This window comes from Serinus canaria, chromosome Z, assembly GCF_022539315.1.
Source record: "Serinus canaria isolate serCan28SL12 chromosome Z, serCan2020, whole genome shotgun sequence".
Taxonomy (NCBI): Eukaryota; Metazoa; Chordata; class Aves; order Passeriformes; family Fringillidae; genus Serinus; species Serinus canaria.
Window position 1 is genome coordinate 42,007,859 of NC_066343.1, and position 25,418 is coordinate 42,033,276.

Below are 25,418 nucleotides of genomic sequence, written 5' to 3' on the forward strand. Positions count from 1 at the left end.
AATTAGCCTGTGGCTGGGAAAACCTGATGATACTACAGTATAAGTGCTGACCAGAAGGCAATTTTGCTTTTATAGGACAATGATTAAATGCATGTTAGAAGGAAAAGATGCATGTTTTTGAGAACACTAGGAGGAGGCTAGTCATTTCTAATGTACATCCCAAAGCAAATCAATGAAAGGTTACAAGATCTACTTTTAAAAGAGCAAAATGCAAGGAGAAAAACATAATTTTAAATGGCATTCTCAGATTTTCCTTTAACCCTGTGATTAATCATCTTTGTGTTTCTACCACAAGGCAAGCTGCTGTAGTCTTACCCACTATATATTTAAACAAAAAATACCTTAACTTGCTTAATTTTGGGCACCATTAATCCTGTGATGTCTTTGCCTTCTGTTTTGAAATGCTAAAATGTTAAATCTTTTGGACAAATTTTAGTCCACTAGTAAATTAAGAACTGTGAATTTTTGGTCCCATGAATAGAAAAAAAATTTGTTGTAAAATGACATTGTATTAATCTACTATAAAGAGTAGCTTTAAAATGGCACTGTCTGAACAGTTTTGTGGGGAAATTCCAATAGTCAAGTAAGGTGAGGTGGAACAGAAAAAAAAAGTTGTAAAAAAAAGAGAATTCCTCTTACAAGTAATAGTATTGGATTTGAGGTGTTACATTTAGGGAACTCCAAACAAACTCAGACTGTGCTGCTGATGTCAAAACTGAGAATGTACCGGGTATCAGCAGGTTACAGGAATTCTTGTTCCAAGACACAAGTAGAGAGACATCCTGGGTTTACAACTGAATGCTGGTTGGGGCCCAAAATTCCTTACTTCTGATAAAAGACCATGTTCAAACTAGCATTTTGTTCACCTGCTACTCTAAGAAGCATCATTATGTACATTTTCAAATCAAGTTTACTTTTAAGTTACATTGGTTTATTTTCTCATAAACCTTTTAACCCAGATAATAGCTTAAGAAATCTAGCTTTTATGACTAGAATATCATTAAGCATCATCTGCAATAAGCAGTAGGTAAAAGATAATTTCTAAGTCTAAATGATTTCCAATTATTCTAGTAACATAGTTACAATACTGACTAATTCATACAAATAATTTTAATTCTAAATTAAATAGAAGGAATAAAATAATAATAATAAATAATTAAAAAAAAGAAGATCAGAGATGTAGAAAAACTTCTAAATTTGAAATGTTTCTCTGCATAACTTCAAATAGTAAAAGCTTATTGTTTTTATGAATATGTAATACAATGATAGATCAGAAAGTTGGAAACAAATGATTCTGTCTGAGATAAACAGGTTTCTTGTATATAAGCCAGAAACAGAGAAGATAACACACTTCCATTTAGCACTTCGATGTAGAAATCCACAAAACAGGGTTCCTTCTTACTCCATAACTAAATTTGATCTCTTTTTAAAATTCCCTTGAAGCTCTATATACTGGTTTCAGTTCAGGCATTGTCAGCAAAAGCTGTTGTCAGTGTCTCAGGGTTCCATGGAATTTGATTAGTAAAAGATAGAAGTCCAATCTTGCAAAAGTTCCTTAACAAGTACAGCCAATCCTGAAGACCTTAGTCCAGCATCACCATGGAATGCCTTAAAAGTGATAATTCCACTTAAAAAGTATGGAATAAAAGTCACCTTACTTCTTCTGTTTTGCAGTGAAGTATCAAATTCTTGAGTTTTCTCTAGCTAAAAAAGCAACACATGCTATTATAAACCATCCTACTGTGTTTTATTTGCCTTCCCGTGAAATTATTTATAAAGATAGCTGATATACTGTACTACAATATCAGTAAAATCAGTAAGTAGTAAGGCTTAGGTATTGAATTGATTTACTTCAAATAGGCTCAATTTCCCTGATACTTCCAACAGAAAAAGGACATGCATAAAAATAGCAGTGAAAAACTTTTAAGTTTCTTCCATTGTGATGCTATATATGTTAGTCACCTGGTGGTAAATATAGGATTTAAATAAAGAAATATGTGTCCAGTGTGCAGGATCTTAAATAATATGTCCTGCCTATAGGATTTCATTAATGAATTATTTTTTGTTTACAGAATACTTCTGTATATTTAACTACAACACAAAATTCTTGGGTAGTACTGAAGTTTTCACATGAAAATACAGCATTGCCTCCTGTTGTTAAAGGAAAGGCTCATAAAATTTATATTTAAATGTCACTGGTACTGAAGATATGGATTGATAAGGCCTTGAGTAAAATAAAATAAAATAATGGAATAACTGTAGTGTCATCGACATGTTTTATGAAAAATCCTTTCCTTAGGATTTCTCCCCTCCTGAGAAACTGAGAGGCCTCAGGAACAAACTGTAAACAATTCTTATCTACTGCTGTGGAATGCAACAGGGGGAATCTGTGATTGGCCTCCTCAGGATGTTTCCAATTAAGAACCAATCACAGATCACCTGTCCGGCCGGTCTCGGTCTGGGAGAAGACCTTCATTTTCAATTCTATTCTATTCTTAGCTTAGCCTTGTAGTGATATCCTTTCCTCTATTCTTTTAGTATAGTTTTAATATAATATCTATCATATAATAATAAATCAAGCTTCTGATACATGGAGTCAACTTTCTCGTCTCTTCCTTCATCCTGGAACCCCTGTGAACGAGACAACACTGTAATGATAAGCAAGCCCAGTATATTTAGAGCATGGTTAGTGTAGCTATGATTTGTGCCAGAAGAATAGCATAGATTATACTATTACATTTAAAAGTACTTATGGTGCGGTTTATTTCCAAATGCCAATTTTAAAATAGGATTTTGAAGTCTTAAAATAATATTGAAGATCATTTATGTATTTCAAAGCTGCTTAGATGCAAAGGTAAGCAGATTAACAATTATTGGTCTATAAAATGCTTGTTTAGAAGCTGAAAAAACTTTCTGACTTTTCAGTATTCCTTTTCTTCTGTACTGTCTCCCATAATTTCAATTAAATTTTAATCATGGTGTAGTTATCTTCAGGGTGCTGTTGTGGAATAATGAAATGTGCAGCTGAAATTAAAGCAATTCCCAGGCAGAATACATGTAAAAACAAACTAGAAGTTGTGCTGTCACACTGCACAGCATACTTAAATTTTGATATGTTGCTCTTTTTATGGAAACTTCAGTTTCTCTGCCTCACCATTTCCTCTGAAGATACTGGTGGAAAAACTCGGCAGACTGAACCTGAATACAGGAAGTATGAGGAAGGAATTAACATCTCCTCACTTACAGGCATTCTTTCTTTCCTCTGAGAGCATAATAATCCTTAAAATGTTATGTGTGCATGGTAGAGCCAATCAAGTACTCCTCTCAAAACAGAACTTGTTTAAGGCTGAAAGCGGCAAACCAACTTGTTTTACACAGCACAGTTAACTGCTCCTTTCCTCTGTTGTTATCTATGTTTTCCCTGTATCCATCCATGCATGATGGCAAAAAGGAGAGGAAGAAACAAGGACTATGAGTCCCATAAAACTGAAAACAGGTTGGAAGTGAAAAACAAACGAGCAGTCAAATGTTGTTTGGCAGAGGTGTTCTTGCAGAAGAAACATTATGTAAGAAGAACATTTTAGTCACTCTGGCATGAAAATCAGACACAGAAGTTAGGTGCTTAATTAGATTAAAAAGGTACCAATTCAGATCACAAGCAATATATTGCCTGAGGAAGCCAAGTGCTAAAATGCCAGCATGTATTATCACATGTTTTCATGCCTGGGGCTTTTAAAACACCATAAGAGGAAATCAACCAGCTCAAAAACATATCCATGGAAAGAGAACTAGAGCACAAAAATGTTCCAAGACAAAAAGCCTCAAGTAGGTTCAAACATTGTAAATCCATTATATACACAGTGTGAGACATCTTAGGCAGCAGTTATAGGAATGATTCCTGTAATGTCATTTGTGCATTATTTATCATTTTGAACCAAATTGCTACAGCCAAACTCAGTTTTTATTTAAAAAAAAAAGTTTCCTTTATCTGTAATCAATGAAATCCCAAAAGTTGTGTAGTAGATACAGTGTTGCCTAGAGGATCATGGATTTCTTTCCAGAATAATACAGTACTGGACTGTACCTGCCATAAATATTAACATCTGAAAATCTCATATTCTTAAAAGAGCATTAGTACCATCAACAGTATTCCTGTGATTGACTCATACAGTTGGCAGTTGCTACAAGTTATTGTCAGGTCTCTTTTCTCCAACTCTGTTATGCAACTTTTATTGGAATTTTTCACTGAAATGCTTTGCAAGGGTCAGAGGAAAGGAAACAAGAACAAGAATAAGCTTGTCATGATTCCATTGCATAATTAGTGGAATACCATAAAACCAGCGTCAGCAATACCAATACCTTAATGAAAAGCAGTAAAATTAATTAAAAATCCTCATTAGCTTTACATCACATTGATTTTAGAATACCACTTTCTTCAATTTTACTCACTTGTCCAACAACTTCATTTCTCATATGAAATGGTTCTGTACTTTCTAAGTACTTTATTGCCTTAGCACATTCAAGCGCTAATATGTCCATCAATTCTTCTTGCCAGACCACAGTTCCTAAGAGAGCAAACAGCACCTGAGAGACAGGCACTGTGCTCATGGCATCAGTGATTATGAACACCCTAACACTGTTGCACAATACAGTAGGAAGTTTAAAGTTTTCACAGAACGATACTGAAATATCATTCCTCGAGGTACAAGGGTTGTGCTAGAAGTTGTAACAGAAATATTGATTTAAATCTACTGGTTACCTTTTTCTGAGATAAGCTTAAGGAATGCCTTCAGAGAGTTTTTGTTCATAGTCAAGATTAAACTGTTGTCAAACTATTTAAAGGTTAGTTAAGTGCTTGTATCAAAAAGCATAATGTAAAGGTGATCATAAAAATATGTTTAATAAATGGAACCTTACATCTTTGTAATGTTTTTAATGAGGTCATTACAGATCCCTTTGTTTTGATTTTGTGTCTTGCTTCATTTTGTATTTATCAGCTGAGATGCATCCAGTTTACTGAAATATATTCTTCAGCTGTCACTTTATTCTTAGTCTGAGTTGTCCTAATAAAATGTTCAGTAGAGTTTCTTTTCAGTTCATCTCTAACTCTACAGGGATGCCAAGAGTTTCTATGACATGAGAGTAGTTTAGAAAACTGTAATCCATTAAGATTATTAACTTTTTTTTTTTTTTTGTGAAGTCAAATGATTGCCACATTGACTTGAACATTAATTGTGCCTAAAAGTTTTTTGACAGGTATGATTTTTTATCTGGGGAAAGACCATAATGCGGAAGCTGAGAGCACTGATATTCATGACATATGAAGACTGCTACTTTTAGAGTAGAAAATACCACAGTTCTGCAAGATAAAAATAAGCTGTTGTGAATTTCTAAGTGGTCTCTGATTGTTCTGTCTTCTCTGATATCCAGAGTGTTCAGCATTTTGCAGCAGCATGTAGTTCTAGTTCACGTAATACAAGTGTACTGCAACGCCTGCAAAACCCATAGAGGTTAGCTGTTGTACAAGAAAAGAGACCCAGAGCTTTTGTTCAGGGCTCAAGGTCATAAGAGAATCACTGCCAAATTGTACTGCAGCCTGTTTGGGGAAGAAAGATGTTACCTGTATATAATTCTGTAAGAAAACAATAAACACAACTCTTAACTTGTCATTTCTGTATTTCCAGTAACAAAGAATCTATGAAGAGTAAAACTAAGGGAAGTGACCATGGTTAATGAAGAGCACTTTCTGCACTCCTTGTTTAAGAAGGAGGAATTTGCTGAGCCTAACAGACAAAGAGAAATAATCAACAGAACTAATTCTAAGAAGTGCCAGGATGTTGAAACCATAGAATGAATTGATGGACTTGACAAAAATGACATGAAACATTACACACTCTGCTGTCATCTGTGTCGCTTGCTCAACTGTGAAGAACTGTGTATTCAGGCTGCTTTCTACAATATTGCCAATCACCTTTTTTGGACTCTGAAGTGATATTTTCTTATCAGCTCTCTAGTGGTTTCATTTGCATGCATTCTGTAACTATGCACAAGCAAAATCTATTATCTACTTTATCTATTTAAAAGCAAACACAGTGGTGAATAAAATAAATTTCATTTTTCTGACCCACTCCATTCTAATCACTTAGGTCCACATCAGTGGAAACTGGAACTGATGTTGTATGAGGGTTAGGGCAAATCTCTGCACACACCATATGAAAATGAGCCTCTAAAGATACTTTCACTGTTGGTAAAAAGGAGATGAAAATGTTATTTATAACAAGGCCTTATGTTGTGTACATATATTGTCCTTGAAATATTTTTGATTTTACTTTATTTCTTGTAAAAGAGAAATTCTATAATTTATTTAGAAAATACTACTGTAAACTATAGTTTTATTGATGAATAAAAGATTTTATTCTGAAGACTATCACTGCTGTCATCCTACTATTGATCTGTACTGGACTTAATTGTTCTTGCATTTCTCTACCTTTGTGGGACAGTCTTAAGAAGCCTCTTGAGATAGGACAAACATGGCATCTGTCTTTACCAGCTCTATAATGAAAAGGGGAATCTTGAAATTAGAGCAGGAAAGCCAAAGGAACATACTCAACAGGCACTGCTTTATAAAACCATTTCAGGTTTTTCAGTATGGGTGATTATTTTAGGGTAACTACAGAAACTGTTTTAGTTCCCTAATTTACCAAGTAACATGGAGATAATCCCAAATGTCAGTGATTATCAGTCAAAGATTTCATGCTTCCATACAGTGGTGGATTTAAAAATTTGCACAGATGTCACTTAGAAACCTACTGAAGTTATTGGTAATAACATGTCTTCTAGAAATAAGCATAGTAAAACTGCCAAATTTACAAAACTTGAACTTGGCATTTAAAGTCCTAGAATTATTCTTTGTACCTGTAGAGAATTTTTCTTTTAAGGATTTGGTGTGGTGTATTTTTTCGTTTTGGCTTGGTGAGGGATGGTGATGGTGGTTTTTTATATTTTACTTTGATGTAATCCTATAATCCTGATGAGTAAAAACAATAATTCCTTAACTATGCACAGTATAGAGAAATTTAAAGAGGTTTGGGTTTTTTTGCTTTCTAAGTACGCAGAGTCTAAGGCTTCCTTTGCTTGGAGCCTGTATCTCATGATTACCACTTATCTAGGCATTAGAATTAGACTGCTTAATCTCAGCAAGATAATTATTCTGCAGCTCTGAGAAAAGCAAAAGCAATCTGCATGACCTGTGAGTAAAACATTTTGTACATCTCTATCAAGTGTCTGCTCCTTTATCCATAGTGTACAGTATATTTAGAATGTGTCTCTGTGCAAAGCAGATACTTGTCATAGTCTCATTTGGGGAAAAACATTTAAGCACCCAATTAACCTTCATAAAGAACACACATGACAATTTTTCCCCAATTACCTAGTAACTATAGCATCTGAATAATTTGTTCTTAGGAAGAACCCAAAGGATTCACAACTTAACTGCAACAATTCTGTCCAAAACCAGAATGTAAACTATTCAGAGACTGAGACATTTTTGAATACAATCCCTTTGTCATGGGCAATTTAATTTCATATAACTCAACAGTATTTTCCCAAATCCTTCCACTAGACAGTGATACAAGAGCAATTAGTAGCACACTCCCCCTGTTCTTCATAGAAGCCATTTGCTGAAACACTTGACATTTGCTTTAAGTAAAAAAATCTATCAGCTCTTTCCAGACTTAATGTGTGGGGCATGACCCTGCAGCACATACTACTTCTCAAGTATTTTCGCCAGCATAAAAAAGTTCTGATACCAGTACCGTGATATGAACAACATTAATTGTTGTTCCTGTTGTTCCTAAGGGACAGGAATCAAGATGAAAAGCATTAAGAAACTAGCTAATCCCTAATTTGAGCCCTTTAGAAGTTGTGATCCTTGCTTGGTAGTAGCATCTTGTAAAATTCACTAACTTGAACTTTACATTTGAATTAACTGTTGTTAAATTCATAAAATATTTGGTATGTGAAATTGCTAGCACTAGGGAAAATATTTAATCCACACAAATTCATTGATTTGTCATTAACCTAGAAACGCAAGATGAACATTTCCTGTTGAGAGTTGTGTATGACTTGGATGACTAGAGAAAAATCACTGTCAAACTAGTTAGATAATATAAAAAAATACCTGAGGTTCTTTTTATAGGAGAGGCAAGCTATATAAATAAGCACCATCTTTAAATAGATTAAATACTAATACATAAAAGAATAGGTATTCTTCCTTTCTTCTAGCTGTTTTCCCCCTTTGCTACCAAGGTATGAAAAATCTGTTGTTTGCTTTATCAGTGATTTCTGTGGTGTGATACAAGTTATTTGTCCCTACAAGCCTTATCTCAGTTTGCAAAGCATTATTCCTGTAGAAACATAAGTAGCTTTTCCCAGCAGGGCTAAGAATGAGTCGTTCTTCAAGGAACTAAAGAGTATCTTAAATCTACTTGGTGTATTAAACACTCCCCCACAAAGTACCACAAGAGCACAAACTGAGAAGAACACTGGTAACAAAGAAACACACAGGAGTCTGTTGAAAACAGACAAGAAACTGGCTGAGTTAGATAACAGTTTGATACGAACAGCTTTTAGGTAAAACAGACTTCATAATTTCAGTTGAAATTTGCGCAAGCAGCTTGTTTTTTGACCTTTTCCCCCTTGTGTGAAATACTTTTGGCTTATAGAAAAATATTATAAAATTACAGATCTTTGTGAGAAACTTGATAACTTGTTCCCTAATGTGGTAGAAGATCACAGAATCAATAGAACAGTTTGGATTGGAAGGGACCTTTCAAGGTCACCTAGTTTAACCCCTCTGCCATGAGCAGGGATGTCTTCAACTAGATCAGGTGGCTCAGAGCAACTAGCTGCTTACTTTATTTAACAGTTTTTGAAATATAAAAATGCATCATGCAGTAACCAGCAGTAGGCTTCTGAAGCTTTTGGCCCTGTCCTGTGGAAGGCTCTGAAGTGAAAGTTGTATCTGTTCCCACACACACTGGGCGGATTTTTTAAGAAACCTTTCTATAGAAAGTATTATTTACCTCTCATCTACTTGGCAAACCTAGTTTATTTCTTTCAGTTCAAGTAGCAGTACGACATCTCTGGCTCAGACTCTAAATCTTCACATACTGCTGATACTATGGCAACATCAGCCTTTATGCAACTTAGTGGAAGATGTCACCTGTCATAAATTATGTGCTTTATTTTCTCTTTACTGGCTCAGGGAAACATTTTACCTGCAGGACGTAGATCAGAATACTTCCTGTCACAGAAAATAGTCCTCGAACGCGTTCCTGAATGAATGCTTTGTGCCTAGTGTGGCTTCTAATTGCTATTTTCCCCAGGCGCCAGCTCCCCGTAAATCTGCTCAGCGAGAGCGCTCTGCCTGAGCAGATGCCTGCAAGCGCTGGCCCAGAGCGGACATGGCCGGCTCTGAGAACAGCGGCGAGCTGAAGGCGCTCAGCGGGGCAGCCGCCTTACACGGCCTCGTCTCTGACACGTCGGCGTCGAGACCTCGCCGAGGGGAACCTGAGCAGCACACCGAGCCCAGCACCCGTGTCCTAGGCACAGCCGAGCCAGGCCGTGCTAGAGAGGAGGGAAGGACACCGGGATAAGGCAGGCTGGCGGGGAAACTGCTGCCGCCTCGAAAGACCGTGCTCGGCTCCGATACACCTGTGCTGTCTCGGTAGCAAAGCACTTGGATTTTATTTATCCTGGTGCTGCTGAGGCCGGAGCCAGCAGTGGTTGGAAGAAAAAAACAGCACATTCCGCCTCTGCTCGGCTCTGCCGCGCGGGCGAACGAGCCCTAAAGTCACGGCCCCACGCGGCCCCGCCGCTCTCCTCGCGCCGCCGCGGGGGGGCGGTGGCGCGCGCCGGCCCGGTCCGGCCCCGCCCCGCCCCGCCGCTTCCGCAGCGGCCCAGGCGGTATGTGGCGGGCGGGGGCGGCGGGCGCCGTGCGCGCCGCGGGAAGGGCGGCGGCGGCCGGGACGCGGCAGCGCGGCTGCACCGGGGGCGCCCTGAGGGCGGGCACAGCCGCCGCCGGCAGCAGCCGCACGGTGAGCGAAGGGCGGGCGGATGGCGAGGGCGAGGCGCGGCCTGCGCGGCGGCGGCGGGCGGAGCGGCCGTGGCCGAGCCCCGGCTGGGGCGGGCGAGCAGGGAGGGAAGGGAGACAGGCGGGGATTCCCGAGGCGGCCGCCGGCTCTGAGCGGGTCAATGTCAGCCCGCGGCAGCTAGACCAGCGTCGCCGCCGGGCCTCCTCGCAGGCCGGCCGGCAGCGGGGCGCGTCCTCCCCTGCCCGCTGTCCCGCCTGCTATCTACTTTCTCCTTCTCTCCGTGCCTCGGGAGCTGGCGCGCACGGGAGCTGGTGCACTCGTCTGCTGCCCCTCTCCAGGCGCAGAAGGCGGTGCTGGCCGCCGTCAGCCGGGTGTGGTACGCGGAGGCAGGTGCCGGTTTGTGTGCTGGCACCGCTGTTGGCAGCCTCCAGTCACAAACCGAATATGGGAACACTCTGGTGGAATTAGAGCCTCTCAGCCTGGACAGAGCTTGGACGTGCTCGTGGTGTTGTGGCTTTTGATTCTGAGCGTGTATAAAATGCTGTAGGGTGAGGGGTGCAGTCAAACTTATAGGCAGTGTGGTGTATTTTGTCAGTCTGTACCGTTGTGTCACCCTTCTGTCCTTTCTGCCTGTGTCGCGGTTTTGGACTAAGATGCAGCTCATTGGTAATACCTGTGGATAGGTGGTACACCGCATTGAGAGAGATCGCCCTGTGTTTTCTCTTCCGCACTTGAAGAGAGGCTGACATAGTTCCTTTGCAAATGTCACTTGCTTTTCTACTCCGTCTGAAGTTTTCAGAATGTTGCATGAGTACACAGAAATTAATAATGAGTGCTGTTCTACCATTAAACTGAATGGTCAGCGCCACTTAGGAAGAAAATGAAAATCATGCCATCTTGCTTTCCTGCTGGATAGCATAAGTACTTCTGCTACTGTGCCTGGCCTGGGGATACAGCTTTTCCATAATTTGGAAATCTGGAATCTGAAGTGGTTTTGGACCTTTGTACATAAGGAGGATTCAAGGTTTGTGTTGATTTCAGCTTAATACGTTCCTGACTTCCAGCAGAGGGACTACATGTTGTTGCTAGTGCAGCATTTGAGTAGTGGATACTTAGGAAAATCTGAGCCTAAGCCATTTAATAGACTGAAGTTGCTCAGTAATTCTGTGGAAGAGCAATAGAAAAGTTAGAATAGTTCTCTTTTTCTTGTTCATTCTTATTTGAATGAGAGGGTGTGGGGCTTTATTCCATTAGCTTACATAATGAAGACGAGGATAATTCTAGATTGCTTCAATTATCCAAAGACTAAAACTGCGTAGTTCCTTCCATATTAGCCCTGATATAGAATATGAATATTTTGCTTGAGGATGAAAAGGACTTAAAGAAGCTGTTTAATTTATATGATAAATACATAGTTTATAATTCATTACATTTTAGCTTTAATTCCATTTTGTTTCTGCTTACTTTAAACAGCAATTACAATATTCTTCAGATGTGAAGAGCAGGACTGCTTGGTTCATGAATTTGAGAAATACAGGAACTCTGAGTGACACAAGGTAAAAATACATTTTGAGATATTAATATGAAAATATTGGTTGTGTATTTTAGAATAACTTATATACATACTAATACTACCAAACTAATGTCATGTTGACATGATGTAAGGACAACTTCAGTTTCAGCTAAAAGCATTTAGCGTGTATTTGCAAAGTCACTTAGCAAGTACACAGATTACAGAATTGTGTACCTGAATACAGGTGTCTAGCACTATTTCACTTGTGCCAGAGGATGTAAAATTTCTGTTTATTCTGAGAGAACGTGACACAGGATCTGTTGGAGACTTCTCCCCTTCTGATGCAGCAGTTGGGAGACACAGTAAAGGATTATGCAGACATCTGAAATGGCGCTTGCCTATAAGTCCCTAAAGTGGACCCTGAACGTGTACATGAATCCTGCCCGATCCAAAGGCTTTTTGTTCTCCATGCCCCAAGGCATTTTGGGGTGTCCCTCACATAAGTGACATAGAGCATATTTCAGTAAGTGGATAAGAAACTTTTTTAAAAGTTTCCAACTGGTATGTATTCAGCCTGTAGTAACTGTTTCATTGCCATAAGCATTAGCAAAAATTGAGATTATTTTCCTGAAGTGTTTGTTGGTAGGAAGACCCCTTTACACACTCAGCTGAAAGCTAACACTGATAGAGATAGAGATGGAACAGCTTGTGTGATTTGATTACATTTGGTTAATTAAACTGTTCTACATTTGGTTCCACTAAAGAGTAAAAGAGAATTGGTCTCACAGGTGTTTTAAGCCTTACGTAACGGCCACAAGGGTGCTTTCAGACTCTCTGGAGTAGTCTGTAATTCATAAGTGTTAGTTCATAAGCACAGTTTAAATAACATCTAATTACCAGGTTGCATGGGTAATTCAAGTTGAGGAGACAAATGCTATGCATAAACATGACATGTGATACTGACATTTCTAAACTGTGTATAGCTACAGCAAGTTTTGTAGAGTCAAATAACATGTGTTTCTAAGTGGGAGATGCTTTTGTCTCTATTTGTAGAGTTTAAAACTAAGCAAAACTTACAAAACGTTCTATAATGAAAATGCCTTACTTTGAAATCTGATGCTGTTTACTAAATAGGGTTTGTATATCTGAGGAAGAAAGTAGCTTTTCCTCCGTTAAGAGATCTTTTATACCAACTAGTTTCAAAATTTCACCTCCATTTATAAGATGGATTGTCAGTTACATCACCTTAAGAAAAATGACTACTTGTTATATAAGATCATTTCATGGTTACAGTTCAATCCAAAGTTGGGGTCTTGTGGTCTGGTATGTTTTTATTATAGGTAAAATGCTGTCTTCCATGCTTTTCCTCCTAATTGTGGACTTCTATGTCATTCGTAGCGCTTTAGATGAGACAACCTATGAGAAACTGGCTGAAGAAACATTGGACTCCTTAGCAGAGTTCTTTGAGGACCTGGCAGATAAACCTTTTACCCCAGAAGATTATGATGTCTCTTTAGGGGTATGTTTTAAACATTATATTACCACTGTAATTATTCTAGGGTTTTTTTTTCCTATTATTTGAAGGAGAATTTTAAATTAGTCACCTTAGTACTGACAATGAAAATACAATGAATTTTTACACATTTGTATACTGACTGGGGCAACAATTCTGGTGAAAAGTAGCACATACCATTGGGTGATTTAGGGATTCAAAATTTTTCATGTTTAGAGAAAGACATAGTATACAATAATAAATGAGTACAAGAAGAGATGGAAACTGTTTTCTAATTTCACATTGATCTATAAATTTTCCTAAACAGGTGCAGATATCTGGCATAGCAATCAGTTCCCGTCTGGTGTACTACATGGCATAGTACATCACTTCTCTCACTGTTATAGCAGTTTCTTGGGTTGCCCTGAATGCAGACAAGCAGCATTTGTATTGACCAGGTAGTGTATGTTTGTCCTGGCTTTAATGATGACAGCCCGTGGTAGAGAGATGCAACAGGAGGGTGCAGTGTTTGGATAGGTTGTTGCAGAAGTGAGACCAGAGCATGCATGGGGAGGAGGCTGCTGTCACAGGAGACATTGCGTGACTGGAGCCTTCAGCAGTCAGTCACTCAAATACAGGAGTGACAGACACAGAACAAAAATGTCTGTGTTATTTGTATAGGGAATTTATTAGTTTTTTATATAAATTCAGTTCCTGAAGTGATCTATGTGTTACAGCCCTCAACATGACATGGAGAAGAGTGCCGTTTCTCCTTACACTACTGTGTGCTACACAGGTTTTTCAATACTGCAGCTTTTTGAGGTCACATAACTATTGCTCCCTCTTCATGTCTTACCACAACAAGATTGCTTTCTACTGGCACTGTCAGTTAAGGTTTTGTGCTCCAGGAGTTGAATTGGATGGTTTGGGTTTTGCTGTGCAAAATACAAAACCAAAACAAAAGTCTGTAGTTTTTGGACTTCCTTGTGTAGCTTTGTCATCATAATTTTCATTCTGCATTTCTGATAGCTAGGATATAAAATAACATATTGCCAGTAGCTTTCTGTTTAGCAACTACTACTTGTTTTAATTATGTTACAGCTAATTACTTTTCTGGTAAAAAGCATTTTTAAACATTACTCTTCAGTATGTTTTAGGATATCAGCACCTATTAGCCTGATGTAACTATCCTAGAATAAAAATAAGCAATGGTTGAAATTACCTTTTTAGTATTCCTAAACACTTCATTATGTTAATCTGATGAGTCATATCATGATTTTTTTCTGTATCTGCTGTATGGTGGATTATGTTTGACATTGACTGGTGAAGCTCAAGAGGTAATACTTTTACTTCTTAATTTTTACCAGTGGTCCTTTACTATACAGACAGGATGATGACAATAATATGCTGTCATTTCTGTTGAAAGCAGAAAGTTAAATAGCCCAGGTTTTAATTCTAAACAAACAGGGTCAGTGCTGCAGGAAACCACAAGGTGGCGAATGTGATAGAGGTCTGCTGTGCCTGTTGTAAATATGATTGCTTTGAGTAATTTATGTCTTTGTGTTCAGGAAAAAAAATAATCTCTTTAGAAGAATATTTTTGTTACCAGAAAGTAGCAGACATTCATCCAGTAGTACAAAACACATACACCAGTATTTCTTAAAATATGGTAAAAGTATTTTGCAGTTTAAATTCTTAAAAAAATTCAAGTCATATTTTCTAGTATTTCAGCAGTATTGTAAAATGTATGAAAAAGTGTTTTCAACACATCAGTACATGTTAACCTCTATTTACTTTGCAAGGGTAGAGCAACAGTACTTTCTAACAGCTGACACACGGTATAAATCATAGTATAATTTTTTGTTAACTCTTTGAAAACTTGTTTACTTACAGTGTGTCTGTAGAAACATGTAGCATGCTGAATACTTAGTATGGCATTACAAACCTCATGGAAGAATGCTATATACAGAACCTGTCTATCATTAATTATGCAAGCCTAATCCTTCTTCCTGTTTTTATTCTGCTGTATCTCTACAATTCTAAGACCATGAGATATGGAAAACTTGAAATTCTGACAACCAGAGAAGTAGCTTGTTCTTGCCCTTCTGTGCACTGTACTAATGTCCAATAGAAATAACTGGCAAGACAAACCTGATTGGACTTTTAACCAGAAGACTCTTTTATTTTTATTGTTTTGATTACAGATATAAATGCCTCAAGCACAGAAACAGCATGGAAACTAAGATAAAAAATCAGATCCTGAGGGTATTATTTTATGCCTAGTGATACTTGAGATACACTCTGAGTTACTTCATAAGGGAAGGAAGCTTTGAGTTGCTGCTTGTGCTACCGAGCGTGTTGGCAGGCAGTAGATACTCATACCTGAAAGTATTTTTCCCCATAGTGAATGTTTATATGTAGCAAATAGCCTGGACAATGATAGGTGGCTCTAGTAGTATCTTCTGACTAAAGCATGAAAGGTATGATACCCTTAAAGAAGCTTTGTTATGCTATAGGGCTTGAAGTAGTTGAGATACTGCAAACTAAATAAATTATTACCTGAATCATCACATTGCATTCTGTAGAAATACTTCCCTTTTTAATTAGTATCATTCAGATCACCTTTAGATCAACTCCAGTCCAAATATTGTTGTTTTTTTCACTCTTAAGTCGAAAATGTTTTTGTCAGTTACAAGAAACATGAATTATGTTGTCAGTAAGAAATATGAGCAAGAAAGAGAAAATAAATGTTCACCAGGATAATGGTCTAAAGGTGGCATAACCAAAGCAGACTCATGGAAACAAGAATCATGGGATTTAGAACTGGAACATTTTTTTCAGGTATGAATCAGAATTATCAAGAAAACAGATGTGTTTGTTCGCTGTTAAACTGTTACCATTACTGAAGAAAAGTAAGGTAAAATTGCATGGCTCAGAAATCTGGTAAAGCTTCTTGACTTTGAACCACACCAGTTCTGCATTGGTCATTAATATAAAAAGTTGTTATTGGATGATGTTTTAATCGTTGCAAAATGAATTGCAATGGTCTGGTCTTTTCAGGAAGCCAGGTTCAAGCTCAAGAGTATTATTTAAGTAGTAACATTGTGAGTGGTACAAACACACAAAAATAAAACCCTGACCAGAAGGTTTGAAGTCTAGATCAGACTCAAAGGTATGCTAGATCTAGTGATCATTCTCCTTAGCTATTATTGTTTGGGGGAGATGGTTGAGAATCTGATACAGGTGTGGAAGTTTCTGCCAGTGCAGATGAAGTAATTGTTGTCAAAGTAATGGGATACAAATTTTTTATTTCTCACTCTCTTTGTCTTTTAAGAGTGGAGTTCTGACAATTAAATTGGGTGGAGACATGGGAACATATGTGATCAATAAGCAAACACCAAACCGGCAGATTTGGCTGTCCTCACCCACTAGGTAAGATAGTTACGTAATATCTGCTGACTGGGTGGAAATGTACTTCCTCTTATTTATAGCATGGCATGATCATGTAATATCCTTTTCATAAGTAACCCTTTTACTCTGCATAGTCTCAAAACGTGATATAATCTAAATGTTCAATAATGGTTTGGTATAGGGCACACTGCCATATTACTGCCATACCTAAATTAATACAGGAAATGTGTAACAAAGAATTTTCATATGCTGTTTCAGCCCAAAACCACTGCCTACAGGAATATAGCTTACTCATAGGAAATATAACCAGCAGTGATTAAAAAGAAACAAACAAAGCTTCTGTTGGAAAAAGAGTGATGATGATGTCATCATCTAAACCTCTCTTTGTGTTTTAAACAGGGTGGCTCCTTCCCTTTTAAGCTTGTGGGATTTCCTGTTTTATATGTTTATGTATGCCACACTGGTTGTTTTTGTCAAGCCTCTGCACTTCACAGGAGACTTAGCTAGCTGCTTCCTCTGCCTTCCTAATGATGTGTTCTGATGCATTTCAGGTTTTATGGCTGGTTTCAGCGAGGAGGGCAGCCAGATAAGTGAGAAAATGCTGTAGCTGTCCCCCCTCAAAATCTGTATTATTTGCCACTATCCCTGGAAAAGAACCCAGGGAGCTGATAAGTGTTAATCATAAAGGAACCAGCTTATAAGATTTTTGTGTAACTGACACATGGGCTTCATCTCTTTATAAAAACCAAAATTCAGATAATTCCTGTCTGTTTAGATCCAGGTGAGCTAAGAATATGGAGTTTGAGGAAAAAAGTTAAATTTTTCCTTTTTATAGTTCCTTAACTGGTATTAAATAAACAGTGATATTTCCTGGAATATGATGCTATGTGTTCACTTATTTCCTAACTTATGAAAGGCAACTCCAGCAAATACTGTATGATCTGAACTCTCATCTTCTTAACTGCAGTATGCTGGGAATTGAAAGAAACAAATGTTGCTGCCAGTAATTGCTTGCCTTGAATGTTTTGGAGCATTTTTACACTAAATGTTGACCTTTAGTCTTATATCCCAGGGGAGACTAATTTGTCAAGATGTGAGACATTTTTCTTGGAATTTTTTTTGGCCATCTGTTTGCTATTGCATATCTGTACACCTGAGTGAAAACTTTACTTAGCTGACAGTTACAAAAAGGGGGCATGAGGGGATGTGTGCAACCTGCCAGTAGTGTGATTGCAGTAATTTAATATAGCTCCTGACTGAAAAGACTTTTCAGCCTTACAGAATATTAGCAATAGCTTAATGTGATATTTTAATTATTTTCTCTTATGGTTGAAACATATATGCAGAATTTCCATGAGAAATACATTTAATCTGTTATTAACTTGGTAGGCATTTTTGCTTAAACCTTTAATGTGAAAGTCACATTTGTACAGTCTTTTGGAGATTCATAGAACTATGATGGTGTTTCATGTGCTAACCTTATCACTGACATTTACTGCATAACATTTAAAACCAGTTCAGATAATATACATATTTCTTTGTCATTGATTAAATGGTCTGTTCTAACTTGATTTTCATGAATGACAGGATCCCATTCCATTGTTCTCTAGATGCATGAGAGTATAAATATAAGCTTGTGCTGCAGAGGTGAAGTGAGAAATACTTAGTAAAATAACCAGAGCACATAACCCTGATTAAAACAGTTACTACTTCTGATGCAAACAGTGAGACTTCAGTGAAAGTGACTTGGATTTATGCTTGCCTTTGTAACTTCTCATACATTGAGCAGTGGTTGAAAAGTTCTTCATTTGACTATTGTGAGTAACTCAGGATAGTCAAGGTTCAGATCAGTGCTTGTAGAGAGAGAAGCTGCAGATTGTTCTTATGTATGTACAGGATAGTCTGTTTTCTAGCAGATTTTGCCTGTTGACTGAGTTCCCAGGTATATGTCCTACAAAATCTAGGGTTTCTCCATTTATCCCAGATAATAATTTCATTCCTTTCTGTTTTCTTTGCTTATCTAATGTTAACAGCAGTGAGTACCTCTGAGTCATTCTCCCACTTGACATTTAGAAAACTGGGTGGATAGCAAGGTCTGGAGTAGAACCCAGGTGTTCAAGTTTCTTTCTTGATACTTAATGTAGGCTGGAAAAACCAAGTCAGTTACAATATAATAGCACAGACAAATAACATTTTAGTTATAAATCTCCCACATGCCAATATATATGCTTTCAGGGGCTAAATTACTTTGTTGCATCTAAAAGGAAATTATTTGTGCTTTGCTATGATTAGAATATTTGCAAGAACTAATCAGTCGCATTAATTCAGCACTATACAAATATCTGTTGTGATATTTGTGTGCAAGAAAATTATATCTGTGAGGGAAGATTGGGATAAAAGGAGGAATTGTGGGGGAATCAGTGCCAAAAGCAGGAAGGGAAAGTGCTTGTCTCCCCTAGGAGTGACTGATATATCTTGTCACCTTTCAGATATATCTGTTTGATGGCTCAGTAGTTCCTGACATATCAGGCCTTTTCTGCTCCACTTCCTCAGACTGCCCACCAGCCATTCCCCTTGCTGTCTGTTTCTTTTCTTGGGCACTCTGTCGCATACATTATGCATACAGGCTTCCAGCAGGTCTCCTGAAATAATGTGTACGTACACAGTGTGTGATGTTCTGTTGTGGTTTTTTTTTTTTCTAGTGGGCCCAAGCGCTATGACTGGACTGGACGGAATTGGGTGTATTCTCATGACAGAGTATCTCTTCATGAACTACTATCAAAAGAGTTTTCAACAGCTTTAAAAACTAAATTGGATTTATCCTGCCTAATATATTCTGGAAAAGAAGATACTTGATTGTATTCTACCTCATGGAAGTTTAAAGACTTTAACCTCAAGCCAAGCTTTTTCTTAGGCTGAAGTACCTGAGCTTAATTCTGTTGTTTTTCTTGGCATCAACATATTGTGCAACAGAAATGAAAATAATATATTTTTTCTCTAGTGCTCAGTCTTTGGATTTCTGTGTGCTGTTTGAATCCATGCGGTACACATGGTTAAGATCGCCCATCCTGTCACTTAATTTCTTGCTTTCTTCCTTCAGAACTCATTAATTTTTAGGCATGTAAGGACTCACTGCCTGGTGACTTCTAACCAGCACACAAACACTGAACTTTTCTTGGTGAAACATTCACCCAAAACAAGAAATGCCTGTCAGTTACATTGACGTAAATTGTGGTACTGTGAATGTATTGCCTCAAAATTTGCGGCTATTGTAATAAATCATAGTCACATTTAACATGTTATAGTGCACGTAATGACAGGTTTTTTTTTCTTAGTATTGCAGTACTTTCTATTCTCCAAATTCTAAATTGTAGCATGTTTCACCTCAGGATTTTTTTTAGCTAAATTTTAAATTATTTAGACATTTTTTTGTGGCTCTGAGCATGAAATGGAACTGGAAAAGCTAGTGTGTTAAGTTTAAGCTGTATAGCAATACCTCTGCAAACATTTAATTCTGTTACTGTGCATTTCTCTTTCTCTACCCTTTTGCTCTTCAGAGAGTAAAAATACTTTTTTTTTAGCTGAGCAAAATTAAGTTCACTAATTTTATTCTACTGCATTTCTTCAATGGTTTTAGATTATCTTATCACCATGATACAGCAAGTCTCCCCCTGCTACCATGCTGATGGAGAAATTTCTTAGAATCAAGTATTGTTCTCAAGCTGATCAATCTGTCTTCATTAGGCTATTAAATATGTAAAGGAAATAAACTATATACTCCGGCTCTTAAAACAAAAATATTTAAAAGAAATCATGAATGGCAATACTTCAGCAGTTGCACTGTTGTAATATTACAGCTTGCAGGTTTTAACTGCCTGTAAAATCAAAGGACCAAATTGTTGACTAATGCATGAGGGAAAAATTATACCATGCTCTTGCAGATTGTATGAAAAGATGTTCAGTGCACAATATTTTTCTTTTTGGTTTCTCTGATGCTATTGTTAGTTTGGCATGATTCTCTAACTAGCTTGACAGGTAAGGATTGATTATGTCATTGAAAAACAATAACTGTAAAGTGTTCTTTCCCAGTGTTTGCATTTAGAGTATAAGCATCGTTACCTGCTATTTCTCACTACTAAACAGAAAAATGTTTCAGTGGAAGTAGCTCTTGGTAATGGTTCATGCTGTCTGCATGTTTTACAATCAATATAAATTTCAGCTCTACTGGATGAGGTAAATACAATGACTCCCAGACCTCATGAATATAAGAGTAAAGCATGTTTTTCAAAAAAGTACAGGGAGGTAAAAATAGAATATGTTTTTGCTGTTCTGAATTTAGAACACTGAAGATAATTTATAGCATATGGAAATATGTATTTTTATGTAGTTACTTTTATAATATTTAGCTCAATCTCCTACAATTTCAGATAGTCATTTAAACAAGTTTGTGTAGAAGTTAATGACTTGATATTTGAATCAAGGATACCTGCTTATTCCTTTGCCTGACCATGTGAAATTATTTTTTTCAATTGACTTCTCCAAAAATTATTTTCTTAAGTATTTGCATGCAATATGACCTTTAACATGCATCTGATTCATATTTGGAAGTTCATTTTCCATTCCCATACATCTGGTAGAAATTGTTATACTGAAATAAAGATGCATGTTAAATTCTTAATTCATTATGTAAAGGTGTGATTCAAGAGTTTGATAAGAAGGGTGAAAGCCACAGACCTGCAACTGTCCAAGTGTGGCCAGTTGATGTGAATTTTGTAAGAGCAATTCAGCTTTCACAGTTCACATGCCTTGCCCTTCATCTGTAATGCTACTGCTATTTATGCAAACAGTTTCCTGGGTTTAGGTATCTGAGTAACACATGCATTTAATCTTAGCTGAAGATAAATAGTGTCAGCAAGTTAAAATGAGTTTTATCTCGATGTACAAAATGAATCATAGGACATGACTCATTTTTTGCTTTAATACTTGCATCAAATTGTAAGTAGGGGGCAAGGACTCCCATGAGCCATCACACTTGTACAATGGAGGCACAGAACAAGCTCTGATCCTAATGTCAGACTGCTTATTGCCCAAGACAAATAACACTTTTGTACTGTTTTTTATTTCCATATCTTACAGACTAAAAAGATTTTTGCATAGTTCCCCACCTGACATCATGTCAATAGTTTCTTGCTTCACCTCTCCCAAAAGAAATACCTGAAGGACAATCATTAAATATAGACTACACACAGACAGTGTTAGTAAGAACCACTGTGTTACAGGCATTACTTTTTCCCTCAATGCAGGTGCTCCGTTGTTGGTGAAGGAGAACATACAGAATATTTTGGAAGGATGAGTTGCCATTTCATAGCATTACTGGCTGCCCAAGCTCAGCACGTAAATTGGGGTGTGTTGGGCTTTTTTTAGTTACACCAGAGTTTTCACCAGCTGCTAATTTGACCTAAGTTCTTGTCTGGAGTTTGTTCGTTTTCTTTTCTACTTGTGGGTAATTTGTAAGAAAACATTACCTACCTCTTCTTTGTAGGATTGTTCCATGTGATAAAATCATTACATCTTATTTCCTTAAAATTCCCAGTGTCTTTTGGGAACTTCAATAAATGGGATAAAGGCCTGTCCTGAAGAGGAGGTACTAGAATAAAAGAAAGGGGGTTTTACAGGAAGGTTTGTGTTTGATTATTTTTAGCTTCTGGTTAGTGGTTGAACTCTGCGATTGTGCTAACCAGCTCTGTAATACATGGAAGTCCTGGGAAGGAAGGCAGAGGCTTGCCAGAAAACGTGGATGAACATTCAAAATAGTAGAGGAAGCATGGGAGGGGCAGAAGCAAAGTCTATCAGGAAGAAATTAGCTTTGTCCAATAGCTGATGTCGTTGGCAGGGCAAGGAGAGGTGGGGCAAACTGTTTCATGTGGCCCTTTAGAGAATAGTGTTTTAAATTTATTCCATACCACTGTATATAGTTGTAACCAATCAAACATGTTCCACTCCCTTTTGCTATTGAGATTTTTTTTTTTGTTTTTAAATTCCTGTATAAAGACAAGAAAAGTTGTGTGGAGTTACATCCATCTCTCTTCCAAATTGTCTTTTATGTAAATTGTACTTCTGGCAGTTGTAGAACAAAGACAGTATTCATGCCTTTTACTGAGGGAGGTGACCAGTGGAGATTGCTTTGCTGCTGATAGGATAAACAGAGCCATGAACAATTAAAGTATTCAAAAGAGTTCCTAACTGCAAACTTTTTTTTTTTTTTTAAAATTCAGGTTAAGGAAAGACAGACAAATTTAGATTAGAAAACAATAGATGTTTAAAATAAGGCATATTATCTTGCTGCCCTCTCCAGTTTGCTGAATTGATTTAAAAATTGTGTCATGGTAATTATGAAAAGTGATCACAGTGAATAAGTTTGCAAGCATTATTACTTTCCAGATGTAGGCTCTTCTGCTAGCCATCAGTGTTCTCTACTAAAAGAAATCAGTTATATATTTAATGTGTCCATAGTCTTACTCCTCTTAACACCATTTTAGGAGCATTAACCAGACATCCTAAGGGCACTGTTACAAAAGATTTTGAGAACTAACAGATGAAGTTTTAAAACATTCATTAAGGAAAAAGGCATCCACCAGAGTGTAAACCAAGTAATCTGACACATACCTGGAAGTTAAGCTAAATTTCCATTTCCTGTGCCTTGATTCTGTCTGAAAGCAATATTGCATTACATGCTGATCATAGAATTAGTCTGTAGGTGACTGAAAACACCAAGTTTATAATTTATCCCTGAATTAGTCTTTTTTTCCCTCACTCTGACTTTTTGCTGTTGGGGCTTTTAGACTGAAATAGGTACTTGAAGGCTAGTGTATGCACACGCATGTTAATTATTAATAGCTAGAAGCAGGCCTTTCCATACAATATCTGAATGCAGTTTCATATTTGCTCTAACAAAATAGGTTCTTTCAGGGCCTCCTTCCAAAGTCCAGCCCCTTAATGAAGAGTAGTGTTTGCCTTTCTTATCTTACTCTCTGTAAGTAAAGATAAGATGAGATACAGTGCGTGAACTGTACCTATTGAGGAAGAAATTTATCTGAATTAGAAATGCAGTGGGAATCTAGTATATTTCTCACCTGCAAATAGCAACAAACCATAAAACTTTAAGTAGACCTTGTTCTGCAGGCCTGATACGGGTGGGAGTGTGCTGTTTAATTTTAGAGGGGCTTGCAAAGGGTTTAACTGTCCACCAGATAAGACAGCAGATAAGGAATTCCTGGTGACATTTAGTGCTTTACAATGCAAAAGAAATATGACTCCAAAGAATCCTGCCAGGGCTGTTTGGCCTTGCCTTTCTCATCTCAAGCTGCAGGACAGCAGTGATGCCGAAAGCTGATACCTGTGGAATGCCAGCCTGGAGTGGATATCTGTCCTGGTATGTTGCAGTTTCGGGGAATGATATTGGTGGACTTGCAGAGAGACGCGAGGTGTTCCGGCCTGGAAATGGAGCTACTCTGCCTTTTGCTAATTCTGGGCATTTCAGCTGAGAGTGGTGATGTGAACAGAGCTCTGTATAGCTCAATAAAGTGGCCGCAGCTCAATAAAGTGGCCGCAGCTATTCCGTGATAAAGGGCAGCGAAAAGCTGTTTGAGAGGCGTACGTGGAACACTGCGCTGTGGTGTTAAATGCTGTCTCAGAGGTCTTCCCGTTAGAAAGGTTCGGATGGGCAATGATCCCAAAGTTCCAAACAACACACTGATGTAAACGGAAAACACACCCAAGCGCTGGGCTGGGTGCCTGTGCGCTCTGCCAGCGGCGACAGGGCTCCGCCGTGCCCCCGCCCCTAGGTCCGCTCTGCAGCCTCGGGGAGAGCGGGGGGCCAGACCTGGGGGGCAGAGCCGGGGTCCCCTGCCGGGAGACCGGACGGGCAGAGGAAAGCCGGGGGGCGGGGCGGCCTCGCCGCGGTGACTCAGCGGCGCGGAGCACCGGGCTGCGACCGGTATTTCCTGTTCCCCTGCCGCCGCCGCGGGTGTTGGTGTGTGCGGGCGTGGGCCGGGGTAGCCGGGCGAAAGCACCCCTGGACTAAAGGGGCGGCAGCCGCAGGTGGAGGCACGCCTAAAGAGGGGGCGCGCCGCCCGCCCCGTCCGGCGCCACCGCCCCTCCCCTGCCGTCCCCTGCCCTCCCCATCCTTGCCCTCTCCTCCCCACCTGGGGGCGAGGCCGGCACCTGCGGCGGGAGCCCGCCCCGGCGTGGCCGCGCCGCCCCCGCCCGCGCCCCGCAGGAAATCGCCCGACTCGGCGGGAGCGGCCACAGCGGAGCCGGACCCAGCCTCAGCCTCGTCCCCAGTCCCTGCCTCGGCCCCGCACTCGGATTCGACGCCCCAGTCGCTGCCCGCTCCGGGGCGGCGGGGCAGGGCAAGGCGCAGTCCCAGCGCCGGGGCGCCTCTGGGAGCTTTGCTCCCGCTGTCGGACACCCTCCGCGAGCAGGCGAGTATCCCCTCGGGATGTCCCTGCCCCGATCCCGCGCTTACCGCCGGTTCCCTCTCCCCGGGCAGGTGCGGTGCCCCCCAGCACCCCCTGTCCCCTGTGGTCGGTGCCTTCCCTCCCCGCACCGGGGGCCGCGCTGCGGCCACGAGCTGCCCGGCGTCTCCTTCTCGTTCCTTTGTGTGCTTTGGGTTTTATCGCCCTCTCGCCTGCGCCCCTCAGGCGCGGTTTGCTGCCTTTGTCCGCGGCGTCGGACCCGCCGCGCCCCCGCGGGGCCCCCCCAGGCCGGTCCCGCGCCCGCCGCGCACCTGGGCGGCGCGAACAGCCGGGCTCGGCCGGGGATCGGCTTTTCTCTAACGGGATTAAGCGGCTCTCGGTGACTTTTTCCGTGATAAGTACTTTCTGGGAGAGCGCGATACTACGTGGAA

At 39.4% G+C, this 25,418-nt stretch overlaps 3 protein-coding genes across 14 annotated transcripts in view; all 3 read left to right on the forward strand.

The window, feature by feature from the left end:
- The window catches only part of PIP5K1B (phosphatidylinositol-4-phosphate 5-kinase type 1 beta), a 100,922-nt gene extending 94,495 nt beyond the window's left edge, over positions 1-6,427 (forward strand). For all 12 annotated transcript variants that reach the window (XM_050986592.1, XM_050986594.1, XM_050986595.1 and 9 more), the window contains one exon: positions 5,685-6,427. In XM_050986592.1, coding sequence (XP_050842549.1) covers positions 5,685-5,687 — 3 coding nt within the window. In that variant the 3' untranslated portion in view covers positions 5,688-6,427. The remainder of the gene's footprint in view (positions 1-5,684) is intronic.
- A 3,503-nt stretch (positions 6,428-9,930) lies between these two features.
- On the forward strand, positions 9,931-19,812 carry FXN (frataxin). Its single transcript, XM_030237183.2, has 5 exons — positions 9,931-10,097; positions 11,568-11,650; positions 13,006-13,126; positions 16,434-16,531; positions 19,213-19,812. Exons 1-5 carry the CDS (start codon positions 9,969-9,971, stop codon positions 19,364-19,366), a joined length of 585 nt encoding a protein of 194 aa, XP_030093043.2. The 5' UTR covers positions 9,931-9,968; the 3' UTR covers positions 19,367-19,812.
- A 4,984-nt stretch (positions 19,813-24,796) lies between these two features.
- The window catches only part of TJP2 (tight junction protein 2), a 62,740-nt gene continuing 62,118 nt past the window's right edge, over positions 24,797-25,418 (forward strand). The window contains exon 1 of the mRNA XM_050987330.1: positions 24,797-24,997. The gene's annotated coding sequence lies outside the window, so the exon portion shown is untranslated. The remainder of the gene's footprint in view (positions 24,998-25,418) is intronic.

What these genes read in the sequence shown, in the direction of transcription:
- FXN (XM_030237183.2), top strand. Translation starts at nt 9,969, where the DNA reads ATGTGGCGGGCGGGGGCGGCGGGCGCCGTGCGCGCCGCGGGAAGGGCG. An exon ending in CCGCCGGCAGCAGCCGCACG is followed by an intron (nt 10,098 to 11,567) that starts GTGAGCGAAGGG and finishes TACTTTAAACAG; the next exon opens with CAATTACAATATTCTTCAGA. An exon ending in ATTATGATGTCTCTTTAGGG is followed by an intron (nt 13,127 to 16,433) that starts GTATGTTTTAAA and finishes TTGTCTTTTAAG; the next exon opens with AGTGGAGTTCTGACAATTAA.